General features: G+C 42.1%; 1 protein-coding gene across 1 annotated transcript in view; it reads right to left on the bottom strand.

Annotated features, from left to right (window-relative positions):
- Positions 1 to 7,119: 7,119 nt before the first annotated feature.
- LOC142664188 (gamma-aminobutyric acid receptor subunit pi-like) overlaps positions 7,120 to 25,857 on the bottom strand; it is a 65,315-nt gene continuing 46,577 nt past the window's right edge. The window contains exons 9-10 of the mRNA XM_075843228.1: positions 13,129 to 13,322; positions 7,120 to 7,945 (exon numbers count right to left, since the gene is read on the bottom strand). Coding sequence (XP_075699343.1) covers positions 7,673 to 7,945; positions 13,129 to 13,322 — 467 coding nt within the window. The 3' untranslated portion in view covers positions 7,120 to 7,672. The remainder of the gene's footprint in view (positions 7,946 to 13,128; positions 13,323 to 25,857) is intronic.

Here is a 25,857-nt window from a genome sequence, read left to right as displayed (position 1 = left end):
AATAAGTTTATTCTAGCATGGGCCAGTTTGTTTCCACATGTAAGGATGATGCTGGGCTTTTTTGGAAAAGCTTTGAATTGTGGGAATACCCCTTTAAGCTTTATAGAATCACATCTGAATGTACGCTAGTAGTTGAATTATAACATTGTACTTGAGGCAAAGTTCCTCAAATGTAAAATATTTAATTGGGTTTGCTGAAGGCATCTTGTCAGTATGTGAAGAATATAGAGATCAGCGGTACCAATCTACTCTTCAATGTGAAACATATTGTCTGCGTCTGACCCTGGCTCAGCGGGTGAGGGAAAAGTTTGGTTTTGATAGGTAGCAAAGATTTCTGAAGCACCTTTTCCAGAGCTTACGGGCTGTCAGCAATTTCTTTTTAACAAGAAAAGACAAGAACACATCTTAAGTTTTTTTTAAAAAAATCTGCTAAACTATACAGCAAAAGTGTCTGGAATCTATCACTAATACAAATGGAAGTGTGAAAAGTTCAGATCTTCTATTCAATCTTTCATCATTTACAGACGTGTCTCATTAGGGAAATGATTTTATAGAATATGAATATAACCGGGTGGAATAACCTGTTCATTGTGAACATTTTTACTTCTGTAGTTACAAATCTATTTGTGGAGTGAAAGAAAAAGCGTAATCAATGTCAGGACTGGAACAAGGGTGAGAGGACGAGGCACCTGATTGAGGCCCTTATGCACACAATAGAAGGAAAACTGTGCCAATCTGTGGGCACTCTGTACGGACGTGGGCACTCCGCTTGTAAAGTTCTGTCATACCATATTTTTTGCTATAAATTTCCATGGGGTGTTTCGTTCGGGTACTGTATGAGTTCTGTACTCTTCCATATGAGATCCATATTGTGCTCTGTATCCTTCCAGGTGAGCTTCATATGGTGTTATGTTTGGGTACCGTTCTGTGTACTTGTATGAGTTCCACATGACGAACTAAATGAAAACCATTAGGGTAAGTTCACACATAGTTTAAATACTACGGATTTTCCACAACGGATTTCGATTATACGAAAGCAGCAAAGCGAATGAGTTTTGAACAAATCTCATCCACACACTTCGTATATGATAAGCAGAAAAAAACACGCAGGAATTGGCGTTTTTTAATCCGCAGCATGTCAATTGTATTTGCGTAATTGCTGCTTTTCTGTTGCAGGTTTTCCCTGTTGAATTCAATGGGGAGGTAAAACCCGCAACTAATAGCAGATGTTGCAATATTTGCGGCAGAAAGGCTGCGATTCCGCCGCATAAATCGCAACTCAGAAAAAAAAAATCTTATAGTTAGAATTCTGTGCTTCTTCGTCCATGCTAGCCTCCTGGGATAACGTTTCATCCCATGTGACTGCTGCAGCCAATCGCAGGCTGCAGGGTTCACATGATGGCATGAAACGTCATCCCAGGGCTGCAGAACGTCGGGAAGTTGGAGAGACGCCACGCCCTGGTAAGCATAGCTGTTTTTTTTCATTGCAGCATTTCCACAGCGGACATTCTGGGCGAAAAACTGCACCACAATTTGGTGCAGTATTTCTTCTGGAATACCCTGCAGGCAACACGACCGATATGCTGTGGACCTTTACGCAGCATATCCGCCCTGTGTGAACTTACCATTATAGGGGGGAAAAAAATCGCAATCCATATGCCATCTGATGGAGCATGGCATGATTCTTTTCATACAGCACGCAGAGTGCATACAAAAAACCTCCATACAATCATACAGCGATACATGGAAGTGCATGGACCAGCTAGTGATTATTCAGTAGGTGGGAAGGAGAGCAGCGTGGTAATTAGTAGGCATGTACAGAAGAAAAACCTTCTTAAAGAGACTTTTAGGTTTTATATAAAGTATAATAATTTTATAATAAAAACGTATACAACTTTCTTATATATTTTTTATTTAAATGTCTCCCTATTTTAAAGATTTCTGCTTGCTGTCACTGAATGGAAATATTTTTGTTTCTTTTTTACAACCAGAGACTTAATATCAGTACAGACCTAATACTGTTCAAGGCTAAATATACCTAGTCTAGCAAATCCTGTATGAGTTAACCAACCTGGATTACAGTTTGCTTACACTGTAATGTACATGATATTGCCTAGTACTAGGCCGTATAGAGTTTGCAAAGATCACCTGACCCCTCTCCTGACATATCCATTTTACTAAATAATTCTATTCCCGATAAAAAAAAAAAAAAAAACAGTTCTGGAGCACCGTTTCTTAGAACTCTGTGTTGCGATGCGCCTCTGTCATTCCTCATACAAAAGTTATGAATATATTGACAACTGAGGGTTACTACTTGGGGTTGTGTCCCTACATAGAGTGCCAATGTCCAATCAGTGCTGACAGATTGACACTGTGTAGGGACACACCCCTTTGACAAGGGGAATGGTAACACCCAGTTGTCAAATAATTCATACATTTCTAGGAGGAATAACTGAGGAACAGCACAACGAAGAGTTCTAAGAAAATATGTTACAGAATGGTTATTACATGAAGGATACAAGTATTTACTAAATTAAACATGTCAGGAGAGGCGACAGGTCTTTTTTAAGCCTTTAAATGTAAACAGGGAAGCTCCCATGCATTTCCAGCAAGCCGGGATCTTGACAAGTTGTTGCTCATGTTTCCATTATACAAATGTGAAGATTCTGTGTATGGGGACGAGGGGACATTATGTGGCTGTCATCCTAATAGTGGGAATTATGAGAACACTTTCCTTAGGAAAGTTTTCTTTTTTTTTTCCTGTGTCTGGATATAATTCTATTTTTGTCAAAACATACATGAAACAAGGTCAGTATTTAAATACAATAATCAAACAAGAGACTAGAAAAATGCATGTTTTTGTTTGTTTTTTTGCTATAAACAGCGCCACTCCAGTTCATGGACTGTGTATGGTATTGCAGCTTGCAGATTGCAACCTGCAAAATGTATGTAAACAATCAGTGAGGGGGAGATGGAAGCAAGTACGACTGCAAAATCAGACTACACAGCGTTTGTTTGTAGCCTGTAACCATGGAGACATATAGGTCTGTATAGCAGCTGTAGAGACAAAACGTAGATATTTTTAATCAAGGCTATTTGCAAAGTTGCTTAATTTTTTTTATTTTAGATACATTATAACAATAATTTTTATTTTTTAAAAGGTTTACAGACCCTTTCAGAGACAATATAAGTAATACACACTGTACATTGTGTCCGGCACTGTCCTTACCCTACCTCAGGCTGCACATTGTGCCTACCTGATATAATAGAATAATCCAAAATATAATATGATGAATCTGTACTCTTAAGTATAATTAACCCTTTATTAGAAAAAAAATAGCAACAATCTAGACAATAGTGCAATATTGGCTAAATAGATAGAAAATAAATATAAATATAATATGGATACATCGTTACGATACTGCGTCCCAAAATACAGCCGTATGGAACTATAGAATTCAAAAAATATTTAATACAATACACAACGTAAATACATTTAAAATATTTTTCTGCTTTGAAGGGAAAATAGCAAATATATTAAAGTATTTCAATATATGCAATTCCCTTATAGAATTTGTACTATGAAATCAAAGGCAATCACAAATTTCCGGTGGTTGCCCCTGGAGCCTGTCAGCAAACTACAGAGCGCTGTCTACAGTTTGTCTATAGATCGCAGGCTAAAAACTGTTGTCAAACAGTATATATATCAGCATGGTTCTATAGTGGCATATTGTAGGCTGTTGTCAGACTGTAAAGGTCCATGCTGCAGACCTCATCTCTTTTTCAGATACCTCCTGTCTGCAGTAGGTTCAACTGGTTTCAATAATTGATTAGAGTATAACACAATTTCATAATATATTAATCTGTGTACCTCTAAACAGGAGGTGTATTTTAAAGTGAATCTCTACCTTTTATCATTATGTAGTTTTAAGGTTCAACCTTCTATGATGATTCTTATGCTTTTCTTATACAGAGCTCTAAATCCCCTGCATAGACATAGCGTTAGATGATACAATATTGGATGCCTTTAGCTGCCTCTAGAGCTTTCTGCATAATGGTTAATCATTGAGTTCGATATTTAAGCCATATACAGTAAGCTCCTTAGTTCCCCCTAGTGGTGGCTAAAGACAGACAGAATTTATTATTTAACATTATGTTTATGCAGGAAATTTGGAGCTCTATATCAGAAAAAAAGAGCTCTGACCGCTATAAAGACATATTAAGAAATAAATTAGCACAGAATTTTTAACATATTTAAATAAAAAAAACTGGTGAGCATTTACTTTAATATCCTTTATATTGTTGTTATTTTATTATTTCCCCAGCAATAATAATTGTTGAAATAGCATGTATATATTTTATGCTAAGGCAAAGTTCACACTAGCGTTAGTATACGTTTACCTCTCTTCCTTCAGCGAAAGAGAGGATCGAAAGATTAAACGGAAAGCAACTGTTCCGTTAGAATTACCATTGATTTCAATGGTAATTCTTTTGTTTCAGATGCTTTCCGTTAGTCTTCGTTCGCTAGGTTTCCGTTATTCTTTCACGGAAACAAAAGTTCTGCAGACTGCAATTACGCTTCCGTCAAAAAAAACGGGAACCTAGCGAGCAGAGACAAACGGAAAGCAACTGAAACTGAAATCAATGGTAATTCTAACGGAACCGTTGCTTTGCATGTAATTTTTCGATACGCTCTTCCTCTAATGCTAGTGTGAACTTAGTCTAAGTAAGAAGGGCTTCATGTATAGACTTAGAGTAGACAAAAAAGGGAGCAGATGTCCACAAAAAAAAACCTGATTCCAGATTTCCGTTTCCAAGTTATAAAAAATAAAAAAAATAGGGATCTTGTATGGACAGCTGCTCCACTTTTTTCCTATTCTAGTTTTATATCTGAGATCTGTCTATAGTTATGTACATTATCCTGTTGCTGTTTGATGTAGATATATTCGAACTAATAGCTATGAATACAACATACATTTAGCATAATAACATGATATGAATTAAATTAATAATTTAAACTAAAATGACGGTAGCATTATTGGAAGCTCAGTGTCTATTCACAGTGATCTAAGTAATATTATGTAATGATGCCCAAAATGAGCTCCAAATAATCCCATACAGAAGGCAAACTTGCTGCTAAGTCTGTTTCCTAATTTTCATAGGCATGTCCCTGGGAGTAAAAAATAAATAAAGAGACTATGTACAATTTCAGTTTAGCTCAGGATAGACATTAGTAGCATATTGCTAGGATATGCCACCGTCCAAATGTAGGAGGTCTTACCTCTGTGAGTTCCGCAGATCAATACAATGAAGTGGCTAAGAAATCTGTGTATTACTTTGTCTCCTGTTGAGACTTTGTTCCAGTAATCGGTGGGGGTTTACAGACATCAGAGCCTTGCCAAACAGACATTGGTGGCATATCCTATGCATAACCCCTTACTGTAAATATTTATTTTCTCAAATTTAGCACGGACATGTCGTAAATGTCAAATTAGAGAATAGAGGTGATCCGGGAGATGAATCTCCCACCAATCTCAAAGAGTCCTGGTCAGGAGAGCACTGAACACTATTGCACAGTATAAATATGCAGAATTGAGAATGCAGCTCTGGAGTATAATGCAAGCTGTAACTCAAAATCAGTACAAGATTCTTAACATGTAGATTAAATAGTGTTCTGTAGTAAACCTATGTTTATATGTAGATTTATTCTAATGCTTAAATCCATATGTATATATTTAATAGCATTCTTTATTAGAATGAACTATGTCTACTCTGTTTTGACAAATTCTATGGCCTGAAAATAAGGCCTGTCTTCATTTCTGTCTACACACTAATATGCAAAAGATTGGAATCACTTACATGTTCTGAAGGAATTGATCATCATTAAATTGATTGGAAAATACGATTGAGACATTACTAATGTTGTGCACAACTATTACTGCTTTCTTAAAGGCTATGTACACCTTTGAAAGGAAGATATTGTTTTTTAATAAATCAACTTTTTATGTTTTGCAACTTTTAAATTTCCTTTTTTTTAAAACAAAAACGTTTTTACTTTTTAACATACAGCCTCTATGTATCCTGTGTACATAGAGGCTGTATCATGCAGTCAAAGCCGAGTGCGTCAGTTCAGCTTCACGATTTTGGCGTTAATTTGCTTTAATAGGGCATATGAAAAAGTGACAACCTCTTTAAATAGTACAATGTCATCTATTACAGTGAAAACATGACTCCAGAAGTTGGCCTTAGAGTTGCAAGGAAAAAGTTATGAATTGGCCAGTAGAAATGGTTAATAGGGGCATAAGAATAGAAACATTGAACAATGGATGACTGGATCGGTCGACGTTTGAGGTGTTTGGATCAAAGAGGAGAATATATGTAGAGAGAGGTAGAGGATGGTGGAGGAACAATAATGACTTCTCTCATCCATGGCGGAGGAAATGTAATGATATGAAGCTGCTGTGGTGCTGGGAACGTGAGCACTTTATAGACTGCAAGAAATAATGAACAAGGAAGGTTAGTACTATTTTATTATGTCAAAGCTACAGACCATCCCCAGAGGTCAGCGCAGGCTTGGTGCAAAGTTCATCATGCAGCAGGACAATGAACTTTATTGAGCTTTTTTGGAATGAGCTTCGCTGTAAGGTCAGGGAAATATAGTAACCCTACAAACCAGTCTGGAAAGAACACACAATTTTTGGTTAAAGGGGTTCCCTGAATAACTGAGATATACTCTATAGTAGATAGAATACAAATGTCTGCAAATCTGATATTACTGCACATAGAGGATTTTTTTCTTAAAACAAAGTTTGATGAACAGAAAATAGGCTAAAACAAGTTTCATGACTTCTAGTCAATGTAATGGTAATAATCCATGATAATAGGAGTGCAAATATTGCAGATTTAGGTGATCCTAAACCTATGTATACTAACTCTCCTATCTATCTTTTTATATATATATATATATATATATATATATATATATATATACACACACACACACATGTATATGTATGTGTATATATATATGCATGTGTATATATATATATATATTTATTTATATACATATATATATATATATATATATATATATATACATATATATGAATAAAAGCCCATAATTTTACTGGTGGGACTCGTATGGTTGTGTAATTTCCACATCTTTGATACAGTGCGCTCTGACTATAACGATAGGCCAGCAATGTGCCTGTAATGTTACCTGCTTATCATCTCCAGAGCTTACACATATATATATCTATATATATCTATATATATATATATGTTTACTGGTATGTATATAACTAAGTAATCTCAACAAAATGGTGATATAGTTATGGCCTATTTGAATTGCCCCCATACACACTGTGGTAGGAAACAGCCAACTTGTGTTTTTTTAATATAGAATAGCTTGTTCCATTGCGCAGGCAAACCACAACCATTAACCAAGCCTCATTACTATAATAATTATCATACTTATTTAAAAGAAGAATAAATTAGATTTTTACAATTTCAGAAATATAAATTAAACACACACACACACACACACACACACACACACACACACACACACACACACACACACACATATGTAAATCCTTTCATTCATTTTGCCTTACAATATTATCTTACTTTTTTTGGTCCAGATAGTTTTGTATTTTGTAGCCAAAGTGATTCAGAAATACAAATAATACACCCAGTAAAAAACATTAATAATAATGAAACACAATGGAAAAGAAAGTCTCGAGTAGTTATCTATGTGATGTGGATTCTCAACCTGGAAGCAATACAAAATACAACGAATTCTTTTCATGGTTGAAGTGAAAATGCGGCCACCTCGGCTCTTCTTTTTTTTACTTGTGTCAATTTTGGGTCGACTGTTTTCTCCACTGGAAATGGCGTTAATTGTTCCATTCATGTCAACATCTTCTTCTTCTTCTTCAGGATCCTTTTAGTTAAAGCAATATATTAAACATTATTAGTGTTAGTAGTATTTATATAGTAGAGTCATCAGTAGTATCATGGACGTATTATTTAGGAATTGTATGGCGTTATTATTTTGGTACTTAATGGCTGTATTGTGTGGGCATTGTATGGAAGTATTATTTGGCAGTCTAAAGTAATGCTTTGGAAATTGCTTGAAAACTTTCTACATATGGTGAGCAATGAGTCTTATTTTGCTTGTTACTCTGGGTTAGATTTTCTAAAAAGCCCGCCCTGGCACCATTCACTCTAGCATTACAGGCTTCATTTTTTTACCGAGCTATGACAGCTATACAGATCCAATGTGAAATTAATCCAAAGGGATCCTGATGAATCCCATTGACTTCTTATGGGTCTGTCAGGTTTCCATTGAGTTGTCTGATGCTATTCTTCTTGTGAAAATTCAACAGAAACCCAATATAATGGAATCTAGTGGTTTACAAAGAGCTTAAATATACCTCATCCATAGAGATTTTTTTTAATATATATATATATATATATATATATATATATATATATATATATATATTTTTATATATATATATATATATATATATTATTTTTTATATATATATATATATATCCTTTCACAGGGACTATATTATGCCATTAAATACTACATACACTTGAGTGATAATGATTTAGAAGCTCTTTGATTGTTCAATTAACAGTCAATTGCATTTCATTTTTATTACTGATTTACTTTATACTTTTTTCATTATTGTTGTTTTGTTTTTACGAAAAGTTCTGACTATACAATAAATATGTCCTTGCAAGAAGTTCTTCTATTCTAGGAAAAGAAAAGGTCATCATAAGGCAGAAATATTTCAGCACGGAATTGGAGTAAGAAACATCTAAGGAATTAGACAATACAGAACATCACAAACTACCACAAAGTAAGCGGAGTACTGTGCCCGTTGTGGTTTTTACTGTGCAGTTACTTTATCGAGAGGCAGCAAATGAGCAATTATATTTAAAAGACTCCCAGTAAGATGTTGATCTTCACACTTGTTCCTGGCTGTATTAATTAAGATTATAACGCCTACTGAAAGGGAATGAAGCATAAAAGTAACTTAATGGGCTGTGGGGTGGAAACGCTGTTCTGTGTCAGAAAACACATCTCAATGGCACTTCAGACCAAACTCAACCACTGACAGGAGCAATTATGTTTTGCTCAGCTCTGTGTACTGTACACTTTTACTTTTAATGACATAACTTAGTACAATACTTAAGAAAACTTTTCACAATTATTGCTTCAAGGAATAGTTCAGGCAAAACAGATACTGGTGCATGACACAGATATTCTCTCTTTGGAGTTCTTTTAATCACTTTGTCATGCCCCGCCCCTTTTTCCCTTGCACTTAACACAACACAGTGTTCAGTTTTGTCTGGAGTGTTCCTTTAAAGCCCTGAGCTTACACAGACCTGACTTTGTAAGCAATGAACACTGTCTGCTAATTGTGGTAAAGTGTGTAGAGGTTCTAATTGCATTTCACACTGTGATGAACAGATGGGATTTTATTCTGCGTATAAATATTTCCAGGTACTGTGCCTCTAAGAAATGAGCAGAGCAGTCATTAACAACGTATGAGAGCAGCAAAAATAAAAGGTTTGCGTGTGAAGTATGTTCAGTGTGTATAGTGTCCAACTACGGTCTGTCCAAACTTGTGGTTAAATAACATATTGTACAGAGTTGCTTAAAGATAACCTGTCAGCTTTTTTATGCCCCTAAACTGCTGTTCCCGCGATATAGGTGTTGGAGAGATCTTTCTAGGCATATCCCTTTGTGCCACCGATAATACATCTTACCCTAAAAAAAAGTTTTAATCACTCCTGCAAATTAAATACATATGGCACAGGATAGATTAAAACTTATTTTTCTTGGGTGGCACACAGGGGTTTGTTAAGAATGATTTATCCAGCACCAATATTACAGCAGTTTAGGGGCATGAAACAGCAGACAGGTTCCCTTTAATTGATGAATTTCGTGAATGATGTGACGCACTCTATCCTCCATAGATGAAAATGTTAAAAATGTGTTACCAGTTCCGGTTCTTTTTTTTAACATTATCCGCTACAGAGAGAAAATGCAAACAGTGGTCTCCAACCTGGGACTATCCAGTTGTAAAACTACAAATCCTAACGTGCTTTGACAACCTGCGACAACAGGGTATAGCCACAGGTTGGGGACCACTGCTTTAGAGTAAGCAAGTTTGTAGAGCAGTGGTTTCCAACCTGTAGCTCACCAGATGTGTGCAACATAAACTACCGGCATGCTGATACAGCCAGCAGCATGCTGGGAGTTGTAGTTTCCAAATAGCTGGAGAGCTACATGTTGGGGACCACTGGTGAAGAGTATGCACAAAGCCCGCTTATTCAGACAAGAGTTGTTAAAACTCATCTGAGTTCAGTCTGTGACAAACTGACAATTTGGCATCAGTTTGCATTCAGGTTTTTCTCATTGCCTTTAGTTTGTCAGTTTTTTTCTGTCCTATTGCCACCCAATATTTGTGATGTCCAATATTTGACTGATAACCTTATTAGTAAAGAGCATTAGATAGGGCTGACAAGCAGTTTGTGGATCATCATAAGGGCGGTTCAGGGGCCACCCAGGGCCCAAGGCTCCCAGGGGGCCCATTGTCGCCAAGCCCATAACATTTACGGCACAGGCCCTCTCATCGCCAGTGGCGTCGCTAGTATCAGAGGGGGCCACGGTGCTAGCGATAGCCACATTCACTTGTGTCTGCGTCCTCAGGACTATGGGGCAGGGGGCTATGTGGCAATATACACAGGGGGATTGCTGTGTGACACTATATACAAGGGAAGGGGCTGTGTGGCACTATATACAAGGGGAGGGCTGTGTGGCACTATATACAAGGGGGGCTGTGTGGCACTATTTACAAAGGGGGGCTGTGTGGCACTATATACAAGGGGGCCTGTGCGGCACTATATACAAGGGGGGCTGTGTCGCACTATTTACAAGAGGGGGCTGTGTGGCAATATATACAAGGGGGGCTGTGGGGCACTATATACAAGGGGGGCTGTGTGGCACTATTTACAAGAGGGGGGCTTTGTGGCAGTATATATAAGAGGGGACTGTGTGGCAGTATATACAAGGGGTGCTGTGTGGCACTATATACAAGGGGGCTGTGTGGCCCTATTTACAAGAGCAGGCTGTAAGGCACTATATACAAGGGGGCGGTGTGGGAGTATATACAAGGGGGCTGTGTGGCACTATATACAAGGGGGGCTGTGTGGCACTATTTACAAGAGGGGGGCTGTGTGGCAATATATACAAGGGGGCTGTGTGGCACTATATACAAGGGAGCTGTGTGGCCCTATTTACAAGAGGGGGCTGTGTAGCACTATATACATGGGGCAGTGTGGCAGTATATACAAGGGGGCTGTGTGGCACTATATACAAGGGGGGCTGTGTGGCACTATTTACAAGAGGGAGAGGGCTGTGTGGTACTATCTACAGGAGGCTGTGTGTGGTGCTATCTACAGGGGTCTGTCTGGCGCTATCTAGAGGCGGTCTGTGTGGCACTATCTACAGGTGGTCTTGTGGCGCTATCTACAGGGAGTCTGTGTGGCGCTATCTATAGGGGGTGATACTATCTACAGGGGGCTGTGTGTGGTGCTATGTACAGGGGGGCTGTGTGGCACTATTTACAAGAGGGAGAGGGCTGTGTGGCGCTATTTACAGGAGGCTGTGTGTGGATAAATCTACAAGGGTCTGTCTGGCGCTATCTAGAGGGGCTCTGTGTGGCGCTATCTACAGGTGGTCTTGTGGCGCTATCGACAGGGAGTCTGTGTAGAGCTATCTATAGGGGGATGTGATGCTATCTACAGGGGGGCTGTGTGTGGCGCTATCTACAGGGGGCTGTGTGTGGCGCTATCTACGGGGAGCTGTGTGGGGCACTATCTACAGGGGGTGTAGCGCTGTCTACAGGGGGGGTATGGCGCTATCTATAGGTAGGGCTGTGTGTGATGCTCTCTACAGGGGGGATGTGTGTGGTACTATCTATAGAGGGTGTTTGTGATGCTATCTATAGGGGCTGTGTGTGGCTCTATCTATAGGGGTTGTGTGTGACTCTATCTACATGGGCTGTGTGTGACACTATCTACAGGGGTCTGTGTGTGACACTATCTACAGGGGCTGTGTGTGGCTTTATCTACAGGGGTCTGGGTGTGACGCTATCTACAGGGGTCTGCGTGTGACGCTATCTACTGGGGCTGTGTGTGATGCTGTCTACAGGGGTCAGTGTGTGATGCTATCTACAAGGGCTGTGTGTGGCGTTATCTACTGGCGGGGAGATGCTATCTATATGGGGGTGTGATGCGATCTACAGGGGCTGTGTGCGGAGCTATCTACAGGGGCTCTGTGTATGTGGTGCTTTACTTTACAGTGTTTGACACAATTATATTTAGGGGCACAGTGTTTGGTACTATTTTATTCAGGGGCACAGTGTTTGGTGCTATTATATTTAGGGGCACGGTGTGTGGCACCATGATAATTTTATCTTCGTTTATAGGTGTGGAAATGTTGGAAAAGTGAGGAGCCAAAACATCTGAGTGGCAAATTCTGCAGAAACGGGTCATAGCCAGGAGAAGTTGTCATGAGGTCTGGACCGGATGGTGAAGAAAAGAGGAAAAAAAACTACTAGAATCTGAGGAGAAGTCACCTGTGAGTCACTGGATTTATAGAAAATCTGTCACCTCTCCTGACCTGTTTATTATAGGAAATCCTTGTATTTCACAAAAGTCTTTGTGCAGTCCAGGAATGATAGACAAATGGGTGTTACCATTCCTTTTGTCAGGAGGATGTGTCCCTGCACAGTGTGATACTGTCAGTATGTAGGGACATAGGCCTTTGACAAGGGCAATCGTAACACCCATTTGTTAATGCTTGCACAAAAATGTAGTGTTAACAATAGTTACGGCGTGGCAGGGCTGCCATGGAGAAGGGGGGGCCTAAGCTTGGGTAACAGCGCAGGACCTATGGTCTACTTAATCCGCCACTGTTGGCATGGAACATTAACCTCGGATGAAGGCTACAGCTTTAAAGTTACTTTCAAGATAAATCTTCTTCAAGAGACAATGGATGGAAGGATAGATTTTATGTAGTTTGTATATCTGGTTCTTTACCTTTATGATGTTCTTTAGGTCTGGCCGATGAAGGGAACAAAAGTGTGCAATTGCATATTCCAACAGGGCTCCAAATATAAAACTAAAACAAATGCCAAGGTAGACATCAATTGCCTTTATAAAGCAGTTTGCATTGGGTAGAGAGGTCCTGGCACCCATCATAAGTGTTGTCATGGTAAGGACTGTTGTAACACCTGCAAAATGCACCATCACAGAGATAACAGTGTTGTGTTAGAGCAAAAAAATGAGCAAAGCAATCAAAAACACAACTCAACACTAAGCAGTGGTGCACTGAATACCAGTGCGCAAGGTTATGTTACAAAATATTTGTGTAAAGCAACTTTATCATTCTGTTTGTGTCATTCTGATACATTTATGGCAGTTTCCTCCTTAGTGTTCATTAATGGAGCTCTTATCTTAAAACGGGTTCTCCGCTTTAGACAATTCCCTTTAGAAAGACGGTTGTCCTGAAGATAATCTGATCACTGGATGTCCTGCTGCTGGAACCAGCTGCGACCTATGGGGATCCTGGAATAAATGCTCAATTCCCCTGTAGCGCCACTACAGGGGAAATTAAGCATTACACAGTTCCCATTGAAATCAATAGTAATACATAGACATGTCGGAACCTCCAGAGTGAGAGGCAAACTTTGTAACATTTTTTTTTCTGGGTGATAGATGAGCGCATCTTGTAAAGGGAAATCTATGCTAGCTCCTAGCTAGCGTAGATTTCCGCTATAAATTATACCAGTTTCTGTCGTAGATTATAGTAAATGTGTTGGGCTGCGGGTGGCCACGTCCCTTAAGAGGTACATCGTAGGTGACTGGGCACTTGAGGTCTATCTATTACCTCAGAATTTCAGGCTTAGAGACAGAGACCTCCTGAGGGCCTACAAAGTGTATCATTATCTACCAGTTGATTTGTGACTGCCAATGCCATTCTATGTTAAGTTTACGACAACAACACAAGAGTTATTGGTTATTATATTTGGGAAGCAGAGGTGTTATTATTTTATTTTTTATTGCAATTAGCAAACCCCCTTCCCAAACACAATAATTGATTCAAATCTTCCTTTAGCCCTTTGTAGACCGGGTTCTCATTTTGTTCTCTAAAGATTCCAGCAGTCATAACTTTTCTATTTATAGGTGAATGGGGTTTTGTGAATGGGGTTTTGTGTTTCATAGGACTAGTTGTACTTTTACATATATGTTAGTGATTTATTGATAATAATTTCTATTTTGAGGGAAATGCTTAAAAAAAGTGAGAGATTTCTATAGTTCTTTTTTTTTTTTTTTACACCATTTACAAATCACTATAGTACAGGAGTTTACCGTTATGTTGATACTAAATATGTGTATATTATTTGGTGTTTTATAACGGCTGTGGAATAAAACTTACTAAACGTAAAACTATTAGGGCAGATTTACTAATGCTGTCTAAGATTTAGACAGCGTAAAATTAGACCAAGCCATCAGAACATGCGCCAAAGTTATCACAGTGGCATACCCTGGATTGTAAATTAGGCTAAACTTGTTAAACAGTACAGACATTTTCCTTTCCTTATACCACCTCTAAGTTGCCTTAGTTTACAACAGTTTTATGTGTTAAAACTTTGGTACAGTTTTTGTGCACTTCAGCGCATTTAGGCCACCTCCCCTTTTTGCTAAACCACGTCCATTTTGTTTAAACCACGCCCCTTTGTTGGATGATGTACAAAAAGTGTATAAAACCGTTCAAGGGGTATTCCCAGAATCAACAGGATATGTCATAATTATTTTATCGCTGGGACCACACCTATCGCAAGATGGGGGTCATTAACCTCACTGCAGATGAAAAGTGTGGAGGAAAGAGGGGAATCAGGACCGCGTTCTTGCAATCCATGGGGTCCCACGCGATCAGACAATTATCTGCTATCCTGTGGATAGGTGATAATTGTTGATGCTGGTACAACCCCTTTAATAAATGTGCTGCATGCTCGCCACAATTTTGGCTGAATTTGAATAGTTAATCTGCCCCATTGTGAATACATATTTTTTTAACCAATTTTTTTATCAATTTTTTTATTTATTAATTCTTTATATTTTCACACAATAATGTGCAGTACTTGTATGTATACATATATGTACATTAGTATTGTAAAGGATCTGCCAGGCACAACTTCTGTGGATACGCCCATAGGTAATCAGTCTGCACCTGAGTCTATGTCTCTGAGACTGACTCCATCTTCCACCACTCAGGATGGCAGGCTTAGGAGTGGGAGAGCCTATCGCAGCCTGGCCAGACGGAGCTAGCTCCTGCCCTCTGTCTATTTATACCTGCCTTTCCTGTTCCTCCTTTGCTTGTGATTCTTCTCGTGTGGTTTCCTGGCCCAGCTACAGCTTCTACTATTTGATCCTGCTCCATACTGACCCTGGCTTACTGACTACTCTCCTGCTCTGCGTTTGGTACCTCGTACACTCCTGGTTTGACTCGGCTCGTTTACCTCTCTTGTTGCTCACGGTGTTGCCGTGGGCAACTGCCCAATTTCCCTTAGCTTTGTGTACCCTTGTCTGTTTGTCTCGTGCACTTACTGAGCGTAGGGACCGCCGCCCAGTTGTACCCCGTCGCCTAGGGCGGGTCGTTGAAAGTAGGCAGGGACAGAGTGGCGTGTAGATTAGGGCTCACTTGTCCGTTTCCCTACCCCCATCATTACAAGTATGTGTAATAATAAGTACATAGGCAGCTGTTAGGGCATACCTAAGTATGACCTAACAACAGGCATCATAAACAGACAGCCCATGGGTCCTTCAATGGACATCACAGAACACTACATGACCTCACAAAGCTCATGACATCACAATTGGTCACCAATAGTTACCGGATGTGTAAAGTTCACATTGTAACAGGTTGTGTCACTTGACGGCGTGAAGAGGACCAGTCTAGGTATGTACTATAGCTCTGGCCTCGTTCACACATACTGTAGTGTAGCTCTGGGTGTGTGGTGCTCTTGTCCCTTGGCAGTACCTAGTATTGCATCTCTGTCCTATTCACTTGAATTGTGCTCAGCTGCAGTAGGGCCGCAGGACTGGTGCTTTTTTTTTTTTATTAATGCACCAAAAATACAACACTTTTGAAATTCGTTTTTTTTTTCTGATTTTCAGAAAATATATGTTAAGACAATTCTGGGAAATGTACCTAGACTAAGTGTATAAGAAACGATGTATTAATTTATATATGGAACATTTTTTTCTTTTTTTTTTAATCAATTGGGAGAAAATGCCACGTGGGTAAACTAAAAATCCTATTCTCTGGAAAATGAAAATATTAATAAAAAGCCACAAAAATTCACCTTTTAAAAAAGCAACAAGCAAAAATCACCATGTGTGAACCCGGCCTAAAGGGGTTGTCCGCTTTCCTTGTATAACTCCCCTGGTTGCTGTCTCAGTGATCGGCTGTTATTGTCAGGAGAAGCTGCTGACAGTTACACGTTCTCTGGCAATGAAATGTAGTGTTACACGGCATCTATTGAAATTATTAATTATTTGTCTACCATGTAATATAGGGTCATGCCGAGTCCTCCAGAATGGGGGTTGCTCTTTCCAGCAGTATTTCACTATAGCTAATAGTGCGGGGTCCTGAGCAGGGGGCTTCCCTCTATGATATCTAGATGCTCTAATAGGGCATATGGATAAGGGGCTGCCCTGATGGTACAACCCGTATAAAATGAGGCTCCATTTTTAGTCAGTTTTGCCCATAATATGGAAAATTTCCTCATTTTTGCCGTCAGCTCCTTTTGGTCCTTTTGGTACTGGAGGTGACTGGGGACTTGCAGTTTATTCCTGTTTGTTCTTTAATACATAGAGCATTAGGTGATATGCATTAAGGTAAATAGGTTTCTTTTACATTTGTATCATGATTTGGACAGTTATTGCAACATAGCATCCAGTATATCACGATAAATCGCTTAATGTCTATTTTGGTGATTATATCCATCCCTAGGACTGAGAGATAGAAATCTTGCTGATGAAGTTAAATGGAGATTTGAACGCCCTTATGAACAGCCCTCTCCATTGAAATCACTAGGAGCAAGCAAGTAAAGAACTGGAAAAATCTAAATTTATTGGAAGCTCTTAGGGGCTTTGTATCCATTGTCATATTAGATTGTAAGCTCCTAGGAGCAGGGTATCCATTATCACCCCCACCAATCTGATATTGATAGCCTACCCTAAGGATGGGCCAACAATATTAAAGCACCGGAAAACCCCTTAAAGGGATTAATGTTGTAAGCTTAATATAAACTAGCAATGGGAGTCAGTCATGATGACATCACAAGACACATGTCATCGTGGACACCCCAGAAAACTGCATGACCTCACAATGCTCATGACATCACATTTGGTCACTTATAGTTACCAGGTATGTAAGTTCTAAAACTGAAAAAGTTGTGTCACTTGACAGCGTGAGGAGGACCAGTCTTGGTATGTACTATAGCTCCTCACATAATGAGTTCACACAGTGGGGGAGATTTACTTAGGCCTCATGCACACGACTGTAGAGGTGTGCACGGCCGTGATCTGCGGCTCGGACGGCCGCGGAGTGGCCGCATGCATTCATTTCTTTGAGCCTGGACCTCAAAATAAGACTTGCCCTATCTTTTTCCGGTCCAGACTCCTGGGCAATGCAATGCAATTCAATTCATTTCAATGGGCCCAGGCACACGATCGTGGTTTCCACGGTCCGTGCATTGCCTGGGAGCCTGGACATGTCTTATTACGGGCGCATCTTGCGGTCCAGGCTCGTTGAAATTAATGCACACAGCAATGTGCATGGCCCGTGATTTGCGGGCGGCCGTGGGTGACACTCCGCGGCCGTGACACTACAGGTCGTGTGCATGAGGCCTTAAACTGGAGTTTCATACCCCAGTCTAAAAAAGAACACCACTAGAGTAAGATGATATTCATTTATTAAGAGGCGCACGCCTCTTAATACATTTGTCACATCTTGGTAAAGGGAAATCTATGCCAGCTTCGAGGTGGTGTGGATTTCCACTAAAATGATAAAATTTCTGTGAGTTTCTGGCGTAGATTATAGTAAATATGTGGGGCGCGGTTGGCCACGTCCCTTAAAAGATGCTGAGTGAGCACTTTCAGTTTATTGTTGATAGGAATCCCAGTATAGATTCCTATTTGCCCTTTAATATATAGAGCAATAGATGATATGTATTAAGGAAAAAAAGTCCCTTTACATTTGTATCATGTCTTGGACATTTATTGCAATATATTGCCTAGTATATTGCAATAAATGTCCACATGTCTTAATGTCTATTATGGTGATTATATCCATCCCAAGCACTGACTGCAGAAATCCTGATTTGTGAAGGCTGCAAAATCAATGGTCAATAAAAATATGTATTGGGGAAACTTTCATACGCCAGTCTTAATATAAAGAGAACTGGAGTAAAATTTAACTCTTTTTTTAAAAAGGCACACACCTTTTAAGGAAATCTATGCAATCATGAGCTAGCATAGACTTCTGCTATAATTTATGCCAGTTCTGGTGTAAATTATAATGAATTTTTCAGGCTGTTTGTGGCCACGCCCCTCCCACTTAGCTCTGACCATTTAAAAAAAAGTTTTGGAGGCGGTTTTAAAATGCAAAGTTGAAAGCCCCTGACATCACTGTCCATATATGGACAGTGACATCAGAGGCTTCTCCAGTCCCAAAGTACCCGGCCAGATCACTTCTGTAGCTCTGGCCGAGGATTATGTAATTGAAAGCCTCTATCATCACTGTCCATATATGGACAGTGACGTCAGGGGCTTCATTAGGAGAAAAATCCCAGTCCAAAGTTTTGCCGACGCTCTGGCTGCTGATTCTAGCATCTTAAATCTTTCAACTTCACTGTCCATTTATGGACAATGACTTCAGTGGCTCCTTCAGGAGCGTAATCTCTTGCCAGAGCGCTTCCGATGCCATGGCTGGGGATTCTGTAGTTGAAAGCTCCTGACATCAATGTCCATTTATGGACAGTGAGGTCAGGTGCTACTTCGGTCCCGCCCCTCCCACTAAGCTCTGACCATTTAAAAAAAAAAGTTTTGGAGGCGGTTTAAAAATGCAAAGTTGAAAGCCCCTGACATCACTGTATAGTTAGAGGCTTCTTCAGTCCCAAAGTCCCCAGCCAGAACACTTCTGATGCTCTGGCCAGGGACTCTGTAATTGATAGCCTCTAACATCACTTCCATATATGGACAGTAATGTCAGGAATTTTTCCAGTCCTGATGTCCTCGGCCGTAGCACTTCCGACGCTCTGGCCGTGGACTCCATAGTTAAAAGCCCCTGACATCGCTGTACATATATGGATAGTGACGTCGGGGGATTTTCCAGAACAGAGCCTCGTGGACGCTCTGGCAGGGGATATTTCATCATCTTAAAGCTCCTAACTTTACTGTCCATATATTCACAATAACGTCAGGAGCTCATCCAGTAATGGAATTTCTAGCCAGAGCATTTCCGATGCTCTTGCTGGGGACTCCGTAGTTGAAAGCTCCTGATATCACTGTCCATATATGCACAGTGACATCAGGGGCTTCCCCAGGGATGGAATCCCCAGCCTTGGAGTTGCCGACACTCTGGCCGGGGATTTCGGCATCTTGAAGTTTCTAATGTCACTGTTCATTTATGGACAGCGATGTCAGGGGCTCCTCCAGGAACGGAATCTCTGGCCAGAACACTTCCGATTCTCTGGTCTGGGACTCCATAGTTTAAAGCCCCTGACATCACTGTCCATATATGGACCATGGCATCAGGGGCTTCTACAGTCCTGGAGACCCTAGCCAGAGGACTTTTGATGGTTTGGCCAGGGACTCCGTAATTAAAAGCCCCTGACATCACTTTACATAAATGGACTGTGAATTCAGGGGCTTTTGGCCAAGGACTCCATAGTTAAAAGCCCCTGACATCACTGTACATATATGGACAGTGACGTCAGGGGCTTTTCCAGGAGCTGAATCCCGGGCCAGAGTCTTGCCGATGCTCTGGCTGGGAATTTTGGCATTTTAAAGCTCTTAAAGTAACTGTCCACACATGGACAGCAACATCAGGTTTTCCTTTAGGGATAGATTTCCCGGCCAGGGCATTGCGGCACTCTGGCGGGGGATTATGGCATCTCAAAGTTCCTAACATCACTGTCCATATATTGACAGTAATGTCAGGGGCTCCTCCAGGACTCCGTAGTTGATAACCCCTGACATCACTGTCCATATATGTAGAGTGACATCAGAGGCACCTCCAGGGGCGGACACGCCGGCCAGAGTGCTAGCGATGCTCTGGCTAGGGAATACATAGTTGATAGCTCTTACAGTACTGTCCATATACTCACAATGACATCCAGGAGAGGAATCTCTGACCAGAGTGCATCCAATGCTCTGGCCAGGGACTCTGTAGTTGAAAGCCCCTGACATCACTGTCCATATATGAACAGTGATGTCAGAGGCTACTCTTGTCCAGGAGTCCCAGGCCAGAGCTCTTCCAATGCTCTGACCGGGGACTCCATAGTTAAGAGCCCCTGACATCACTGTTCATATATGAACAGTAACGTCGGGGCTTCTCCAGGAGCTAAATCCATGGGCTTCTCCAAGAGCGAAATGCAGACGCTCCAGCTGGGGAAAAGCTCCTAGCACATTTGGACAGGGACAACAAGGGCTTCTCGAGGACCGGTATCCCCGGCCAGAGCACTTGCGATGCTATGGAAGGGGACTCTGGCATTGTAGCTACTAACAGTGGCATCAGGAGCTTCTCCAGGGGGCAAAGCGCTTTAAGTAGCGCTATTGTAAAGGATCTGCCAGACACAGCTTCTGTGTAGACGCCCATGGTTAATCAGTCTGCATCTGCTCCTAGATCTGATAGAGTGACTCGATATGCTACCACTCAGGCTGGTAGGCTTAGGAGTGGGAGAACCTATCACAGTCTGGCCAGACGGAGCTAGCTCCCGCCCTCGGTCTATTTATACCTTCATTTATTGCTCTTCCTTTGCCTGTGATTCTGTCTTGTTTCCTGGCTCTGCTGTTCCTGCTAGTACTATTGACCTCTGCTTCAAATTGACCCTGGTTTTACGGACTACGCTCCTGCTCTGCGTTTGGTACCTCGTACACTCCTGGTTTGACTCGGCTTGTTCACTACTCTTGTTGCTCACGGTGTTGCCGTGGGCAACTGCCCCATTTCCCTTAGCTTTTGTGTGCCCTTGTCTGTTTGTCTGTCGTGCACTTATTGAGCGTAGGGACCGTCGCCCAGTTGTACGCCGTCGCCTAGGACGGGCCATGCAAGTAGGCAGGGACTGAGTGGCGGGTAGATTAGGGCTCACCTGTCTGTCTCCCTACCCCGACATTACAGCTTTGTCCTGGACTTTCGGGAGGTGTATCCCACTGTATGTGTAATGTCGGGGTAGGGAGACGGACAGGTGAGCCCTAATCTACCCGCCACTCAGTCCCTGCCTACTTGCACAGTCTGTTATAGGTGATGGCGTACAACTGGATGACGGTGCCTACGCTCACTATGTGCACGACAAACAAAACAAGACAAGGGAACACAGAAGCAAGAGAAGAGGGGCAGTTGCCCACGGAAACACCGTGAGCAACAGAGTAGTGAACGAGCCGAGTCAAACCAGGAGAGTACGCGGTAGCAAAAGCAGAACAGGAGAATAGTCAGTCAAGCCAGGGTCAATATGAAGCAGAGATCAATGGTAATAGCAGGAACAGCAGAGCCAGGAAACACAAGAATCACAGGCAAAGGACAAGCAGCAAATGAAGGTATAAATAGACCAAGGGCGGGAACTAGAACCATCTGGCCAGGCTGTGATAGGTTCTCCCACTCCTCAGCCTACCAGCCTGAGTGGTAGCAGATCGAGTCACTCCATCAGACTGAGGAACAGGAGCAGACTGATTAACCACGGGCGTCGACACAGAAGCTGTGTCTAGCAGATCCTTTACAGTATACCCCCCCTTTTATGAGGGGCCACTGGACCCTTCCTAGGTGGACCTGGCTTATTGGGGAACCGAAGATGGAACCTCCTGAGCAATAACCCAGCGTGAACATCCCGGGCGGGTACCCAAGTCCTCTCCTCAGGCTCGTATCCTCTCCAATGGACCAGGTACTGGAGGGAGCCTTGGACCATCCTGCTGTCCACAATCTTGGCCACCTCGAATTCTACCCCTTCAGGGGTGAGAACAGGGACCGGAGGTTTCCTCGAGGTAGCCAAGGACGGGAAACAGCGTTTCAGGAGGGAGGCATGAAACACGTTGTGTATTTGAAAGGACGGGGGTAACTCCAGCCGGAAGGAAACAGGGTTTAGGACCTCAATGACCTTGTACGGCCCTAAATATACCAGGGAGCAAATTTTTTGGACGGAACTTTAAGGCGCAAATTTTTTGAAGACAGCCACACCAAATCCCCGACCACAAGCAAGGGGTTAGTAGAACGTCTTTTATCTGCCTGTCTTTTGTATGCTCTGGGATGCCTCAAGGTTCTTCTGAACTTGGGCCCAGACTGTGCACAGTTCCCGATGAATGACATGTACCTCGGGATTGTTGGAACCACCAGGTGAAACGGAGGAAAACTGTGGCTTAAACCCAAAATTACAGAAAAAGGGGGAGACCCCTGACGAGTTACTGACCCGGTTATTAAGGGAAAATTCGGCGAGGGGAATGAAGGAGACCCAATCATATTGACAGTCGGAGATAAAACACCTTAAATATTGTTCTAGAGACTAATTAGTCCTCTCAGTTTGGCCATTAGTTTCAGGATGGAAGGCCGAGGAGAAGAACAGATCAATCTCCAACTTTTTACAGAAAGCTCTCCAAAACAATGAAAAAATGGTACCCCTCTGTCAGAAACAATATTGACAGGAACCCCATGGAGACGCAGGATGTGTTTGACAAACAGGTAGCTAACGTCTTGGCATTGGGTAGTTTCTTGAGGGGCACAAAGTGGCACATCTTACTGAAAACCCACACCACCGACTTGCCTTGGGATGGAGGCAGATCGGTGATAAAATCCATGGAGATATGGGTCCAAGGTCTCTGGGGAATGGGCAAATAACATAGTAAGCCTGCTGGTCGGGACCTGGGAGTCTTGGACCTAGCACAAATTTCACAAGCGGCGACGTAGGCCTTAACGTCTTTAGACAACCCAGGCCACCGAATTGATTCTAGAAATGAGGTGCTTGGTACCCTGGATGCCTGGATGGCCAGATAGTGCAGAGTCATGATTTTCCCTGAGTACCCTTAGCCGGAATTGCAAGGGAACAAACAGCTTGTTCTTAGGAAGGTTCCCGGGAGCTGAACCTTGATCAGCCGCAATTTCGAAGACTAAGTCAGAATCAACAGAGGATATGATTATACCTGGGGGCAAAACACAAGCAGGATCCTCCTCCGAAGGAGGGCTGGCCATGAAACTACGCGACAGTGCATCAGCTTTAATATTTTTAGACGCAGCCCTATAGGTGACCACAAAGTTGAATCTAGTAAAAAACAACACCCATCGAGCTTGTCTCGGCTTTAGCCTCCGGGCAGATTCTTGTGGTCGGTAAGAAGTGGCGCCACTCTTCAAATGCCCATTTAATGGCTAAGAGTTTGCGGTTGCCAACGTCATAGTTACTCTCAGTGGGCAAGAACTTCCTGCAGAAGTAGGCACAGGGACGGAGATGGGTGAGAGAACTGGTACCCTGGGACAAGACAGCACCCACTCCCACCTCAGAGGCGTCAACCTCCACGATGAATGGCTCCATTTGGTTAGGCTGAATCAGCACTGGGGCAGAGATAAAGCACTTCTTAAGGATCTCAAAAGCCTGGGCCGCCTCTGGAGGCCAGTGGAGGAGATCAGCACCTTTGCGAGTAAGATCCGTAAGAGGCTTAGCGATGACCGAGAAGTTAGCAATAAATCTCCTGTAGTAATTAGCAAACCCCAGGAAGCACTGTAACGCCTTCAGGGAGGCAGGTTGGACCCATTCAGCCACAGCCTGAACCTTGGCAGGGTCCATGCGGAAATTATTAGGAGTGAGGATATGACCCAAAAATGGTATCTCCTGCACCCCAAACACAAATTTTTCGGTTTTAGCAAAGAGTTTGTTTTCTCGAAGGGCCTGAAGCACCTTCCTGACATGCTGAATGTGGGAGGACTAGTCCTTGGAAGACACAAGTATGTCATCAAGGTACACTACAAGAAATACCCCCAGGTAGTCTCTTAAAATCTCATTTATGAAATTCTGGAAGACCGTGGGAGCATTACACAACCCAAAGGGCATGACGAGGTATTCAAAACGAACTTCGGGCATGTTAAACGCAGTCTTCCACTCATCCCCTTCTCTGATTCGGATAAGGTTATAAGCCCCCCGAAGATCAAACTTAGAGAACCATTGGGCCCCTTGAACCTGATTGAATAGATCAGGAATCAAAGGAAGGGGATACTGGTTCCTTACAGTGACCTTATTCAAGTTTCGGTAATCGATGCACGGCCTAAGACCACCATCCTTCTTCCCTACGAAGAAGAAGCCAGCACCTACCGGAGAAGTAGAGGGGCGAATGTAAGCCTTGGCCATGCTTTCCTGGATATATTCTCTCATGGCTTCACGTTCGGGACAAGAGAGATTAAATATCCTACCCTTAGGGAGCTTAGCTCCTGGTACCAAATCGATTGCGCAATCATATTCTCTATGAGGCGGTAACTCTTCGGAGGCCTTTTTAGAAAAGACATCAGCGAAGTCCTGAATAAACTCAGGTAGAGTGTTCACCTCCTCAGGGAGAGAAATTAAATTAATAGAAAAACAGGACGTCATGCATTCATTACCCCATTTAGTAATATCCCCAGTATTCCAGTTAAACGTGGGATTATGCCTCTGCAACCAGGGAAGGCCTAAAACCAAATCGGACGATAATCCCTGCATCACCAGTACAGAACACTGCTCCAAATGAATGGAGCCAACAATGAGTTCAAAAACAGGGGTATGCTGCGTAAAATAACCATTAGCAAGTGGAGTGGAGTCGATACCCACTAACGGGACAGGTTTAGGCAAATCAATCAATGGCATAGTTAGAGACATAGCAAATTCCACAGACATAATATTAGCAGAAGACCCTGAATCCACGAAGGCACTGCCTGTGGCAGACCTATCCTCAAAAGAGACCTGAAAGGGAAGCAAAATCGTATTAGGTTTCATATTTACGAGAAATAGCTGTGCGCCCAAGCGACCTCTCCGATGGACACTTAGGCGCGGAAGTTTTCGTCTGCTTATTCTTACGCCTGGGACAGTCGTTCACTTAATGCTTCTCATCCCCACCGTAGAAGCAGAGATCATTCTTCCTGCGGAGCTCTCTACGTTGTTGGGGAGACACGGAGGCCCCGAGTTGCATTGGTTTATCCGAGTTTTCCGTGGAAGAACGAAGCAACGGAACCTCGGGAGCCATCATAGGGGAGCCAGAGGAGAAGGCACAAAAACGTTCAAGTCGTTGTTCCCTGAGACGTCGGTCCAGACGTACCGCTAAAGCCATAACCTGATCTAGAGAGTCAGAAGAGGGATAGCTAACTAACAGATCTTTCAGGGCGTTCGACAGACCCAATCTAAACTGGCACCTCAAGGCAGGGTCATTCCACAAAGAAGATACACACCACTTCCTAAAGTCAGAACAGTACTCCTCAACGGGTCTCTTACCCTGACGTAAGGTCACCAGCTGACTCTCGGCAAAGGCAGTCTTGTCAGT

Source organism: Rhinoderma darwinii, chromosome 11, assembly GCF_050947455.1.
Source record: "Rhinoderma darwinii isolate aRhiDar2 chromosome 11, aRhiDar2.hap1, whole genome shotgun sequence".
NCBI lineage: Eukaryota > Metazoa > Chordata > Amphibia > Anura > Rhinodermatidae > Rhinoderma > Rhinoderma darwinii.
The sequence above is the reverse complement of the archived record's forward strand: the minus strand, read 5'-3'. Positions and strand labels throughout refer to the sequence as shown.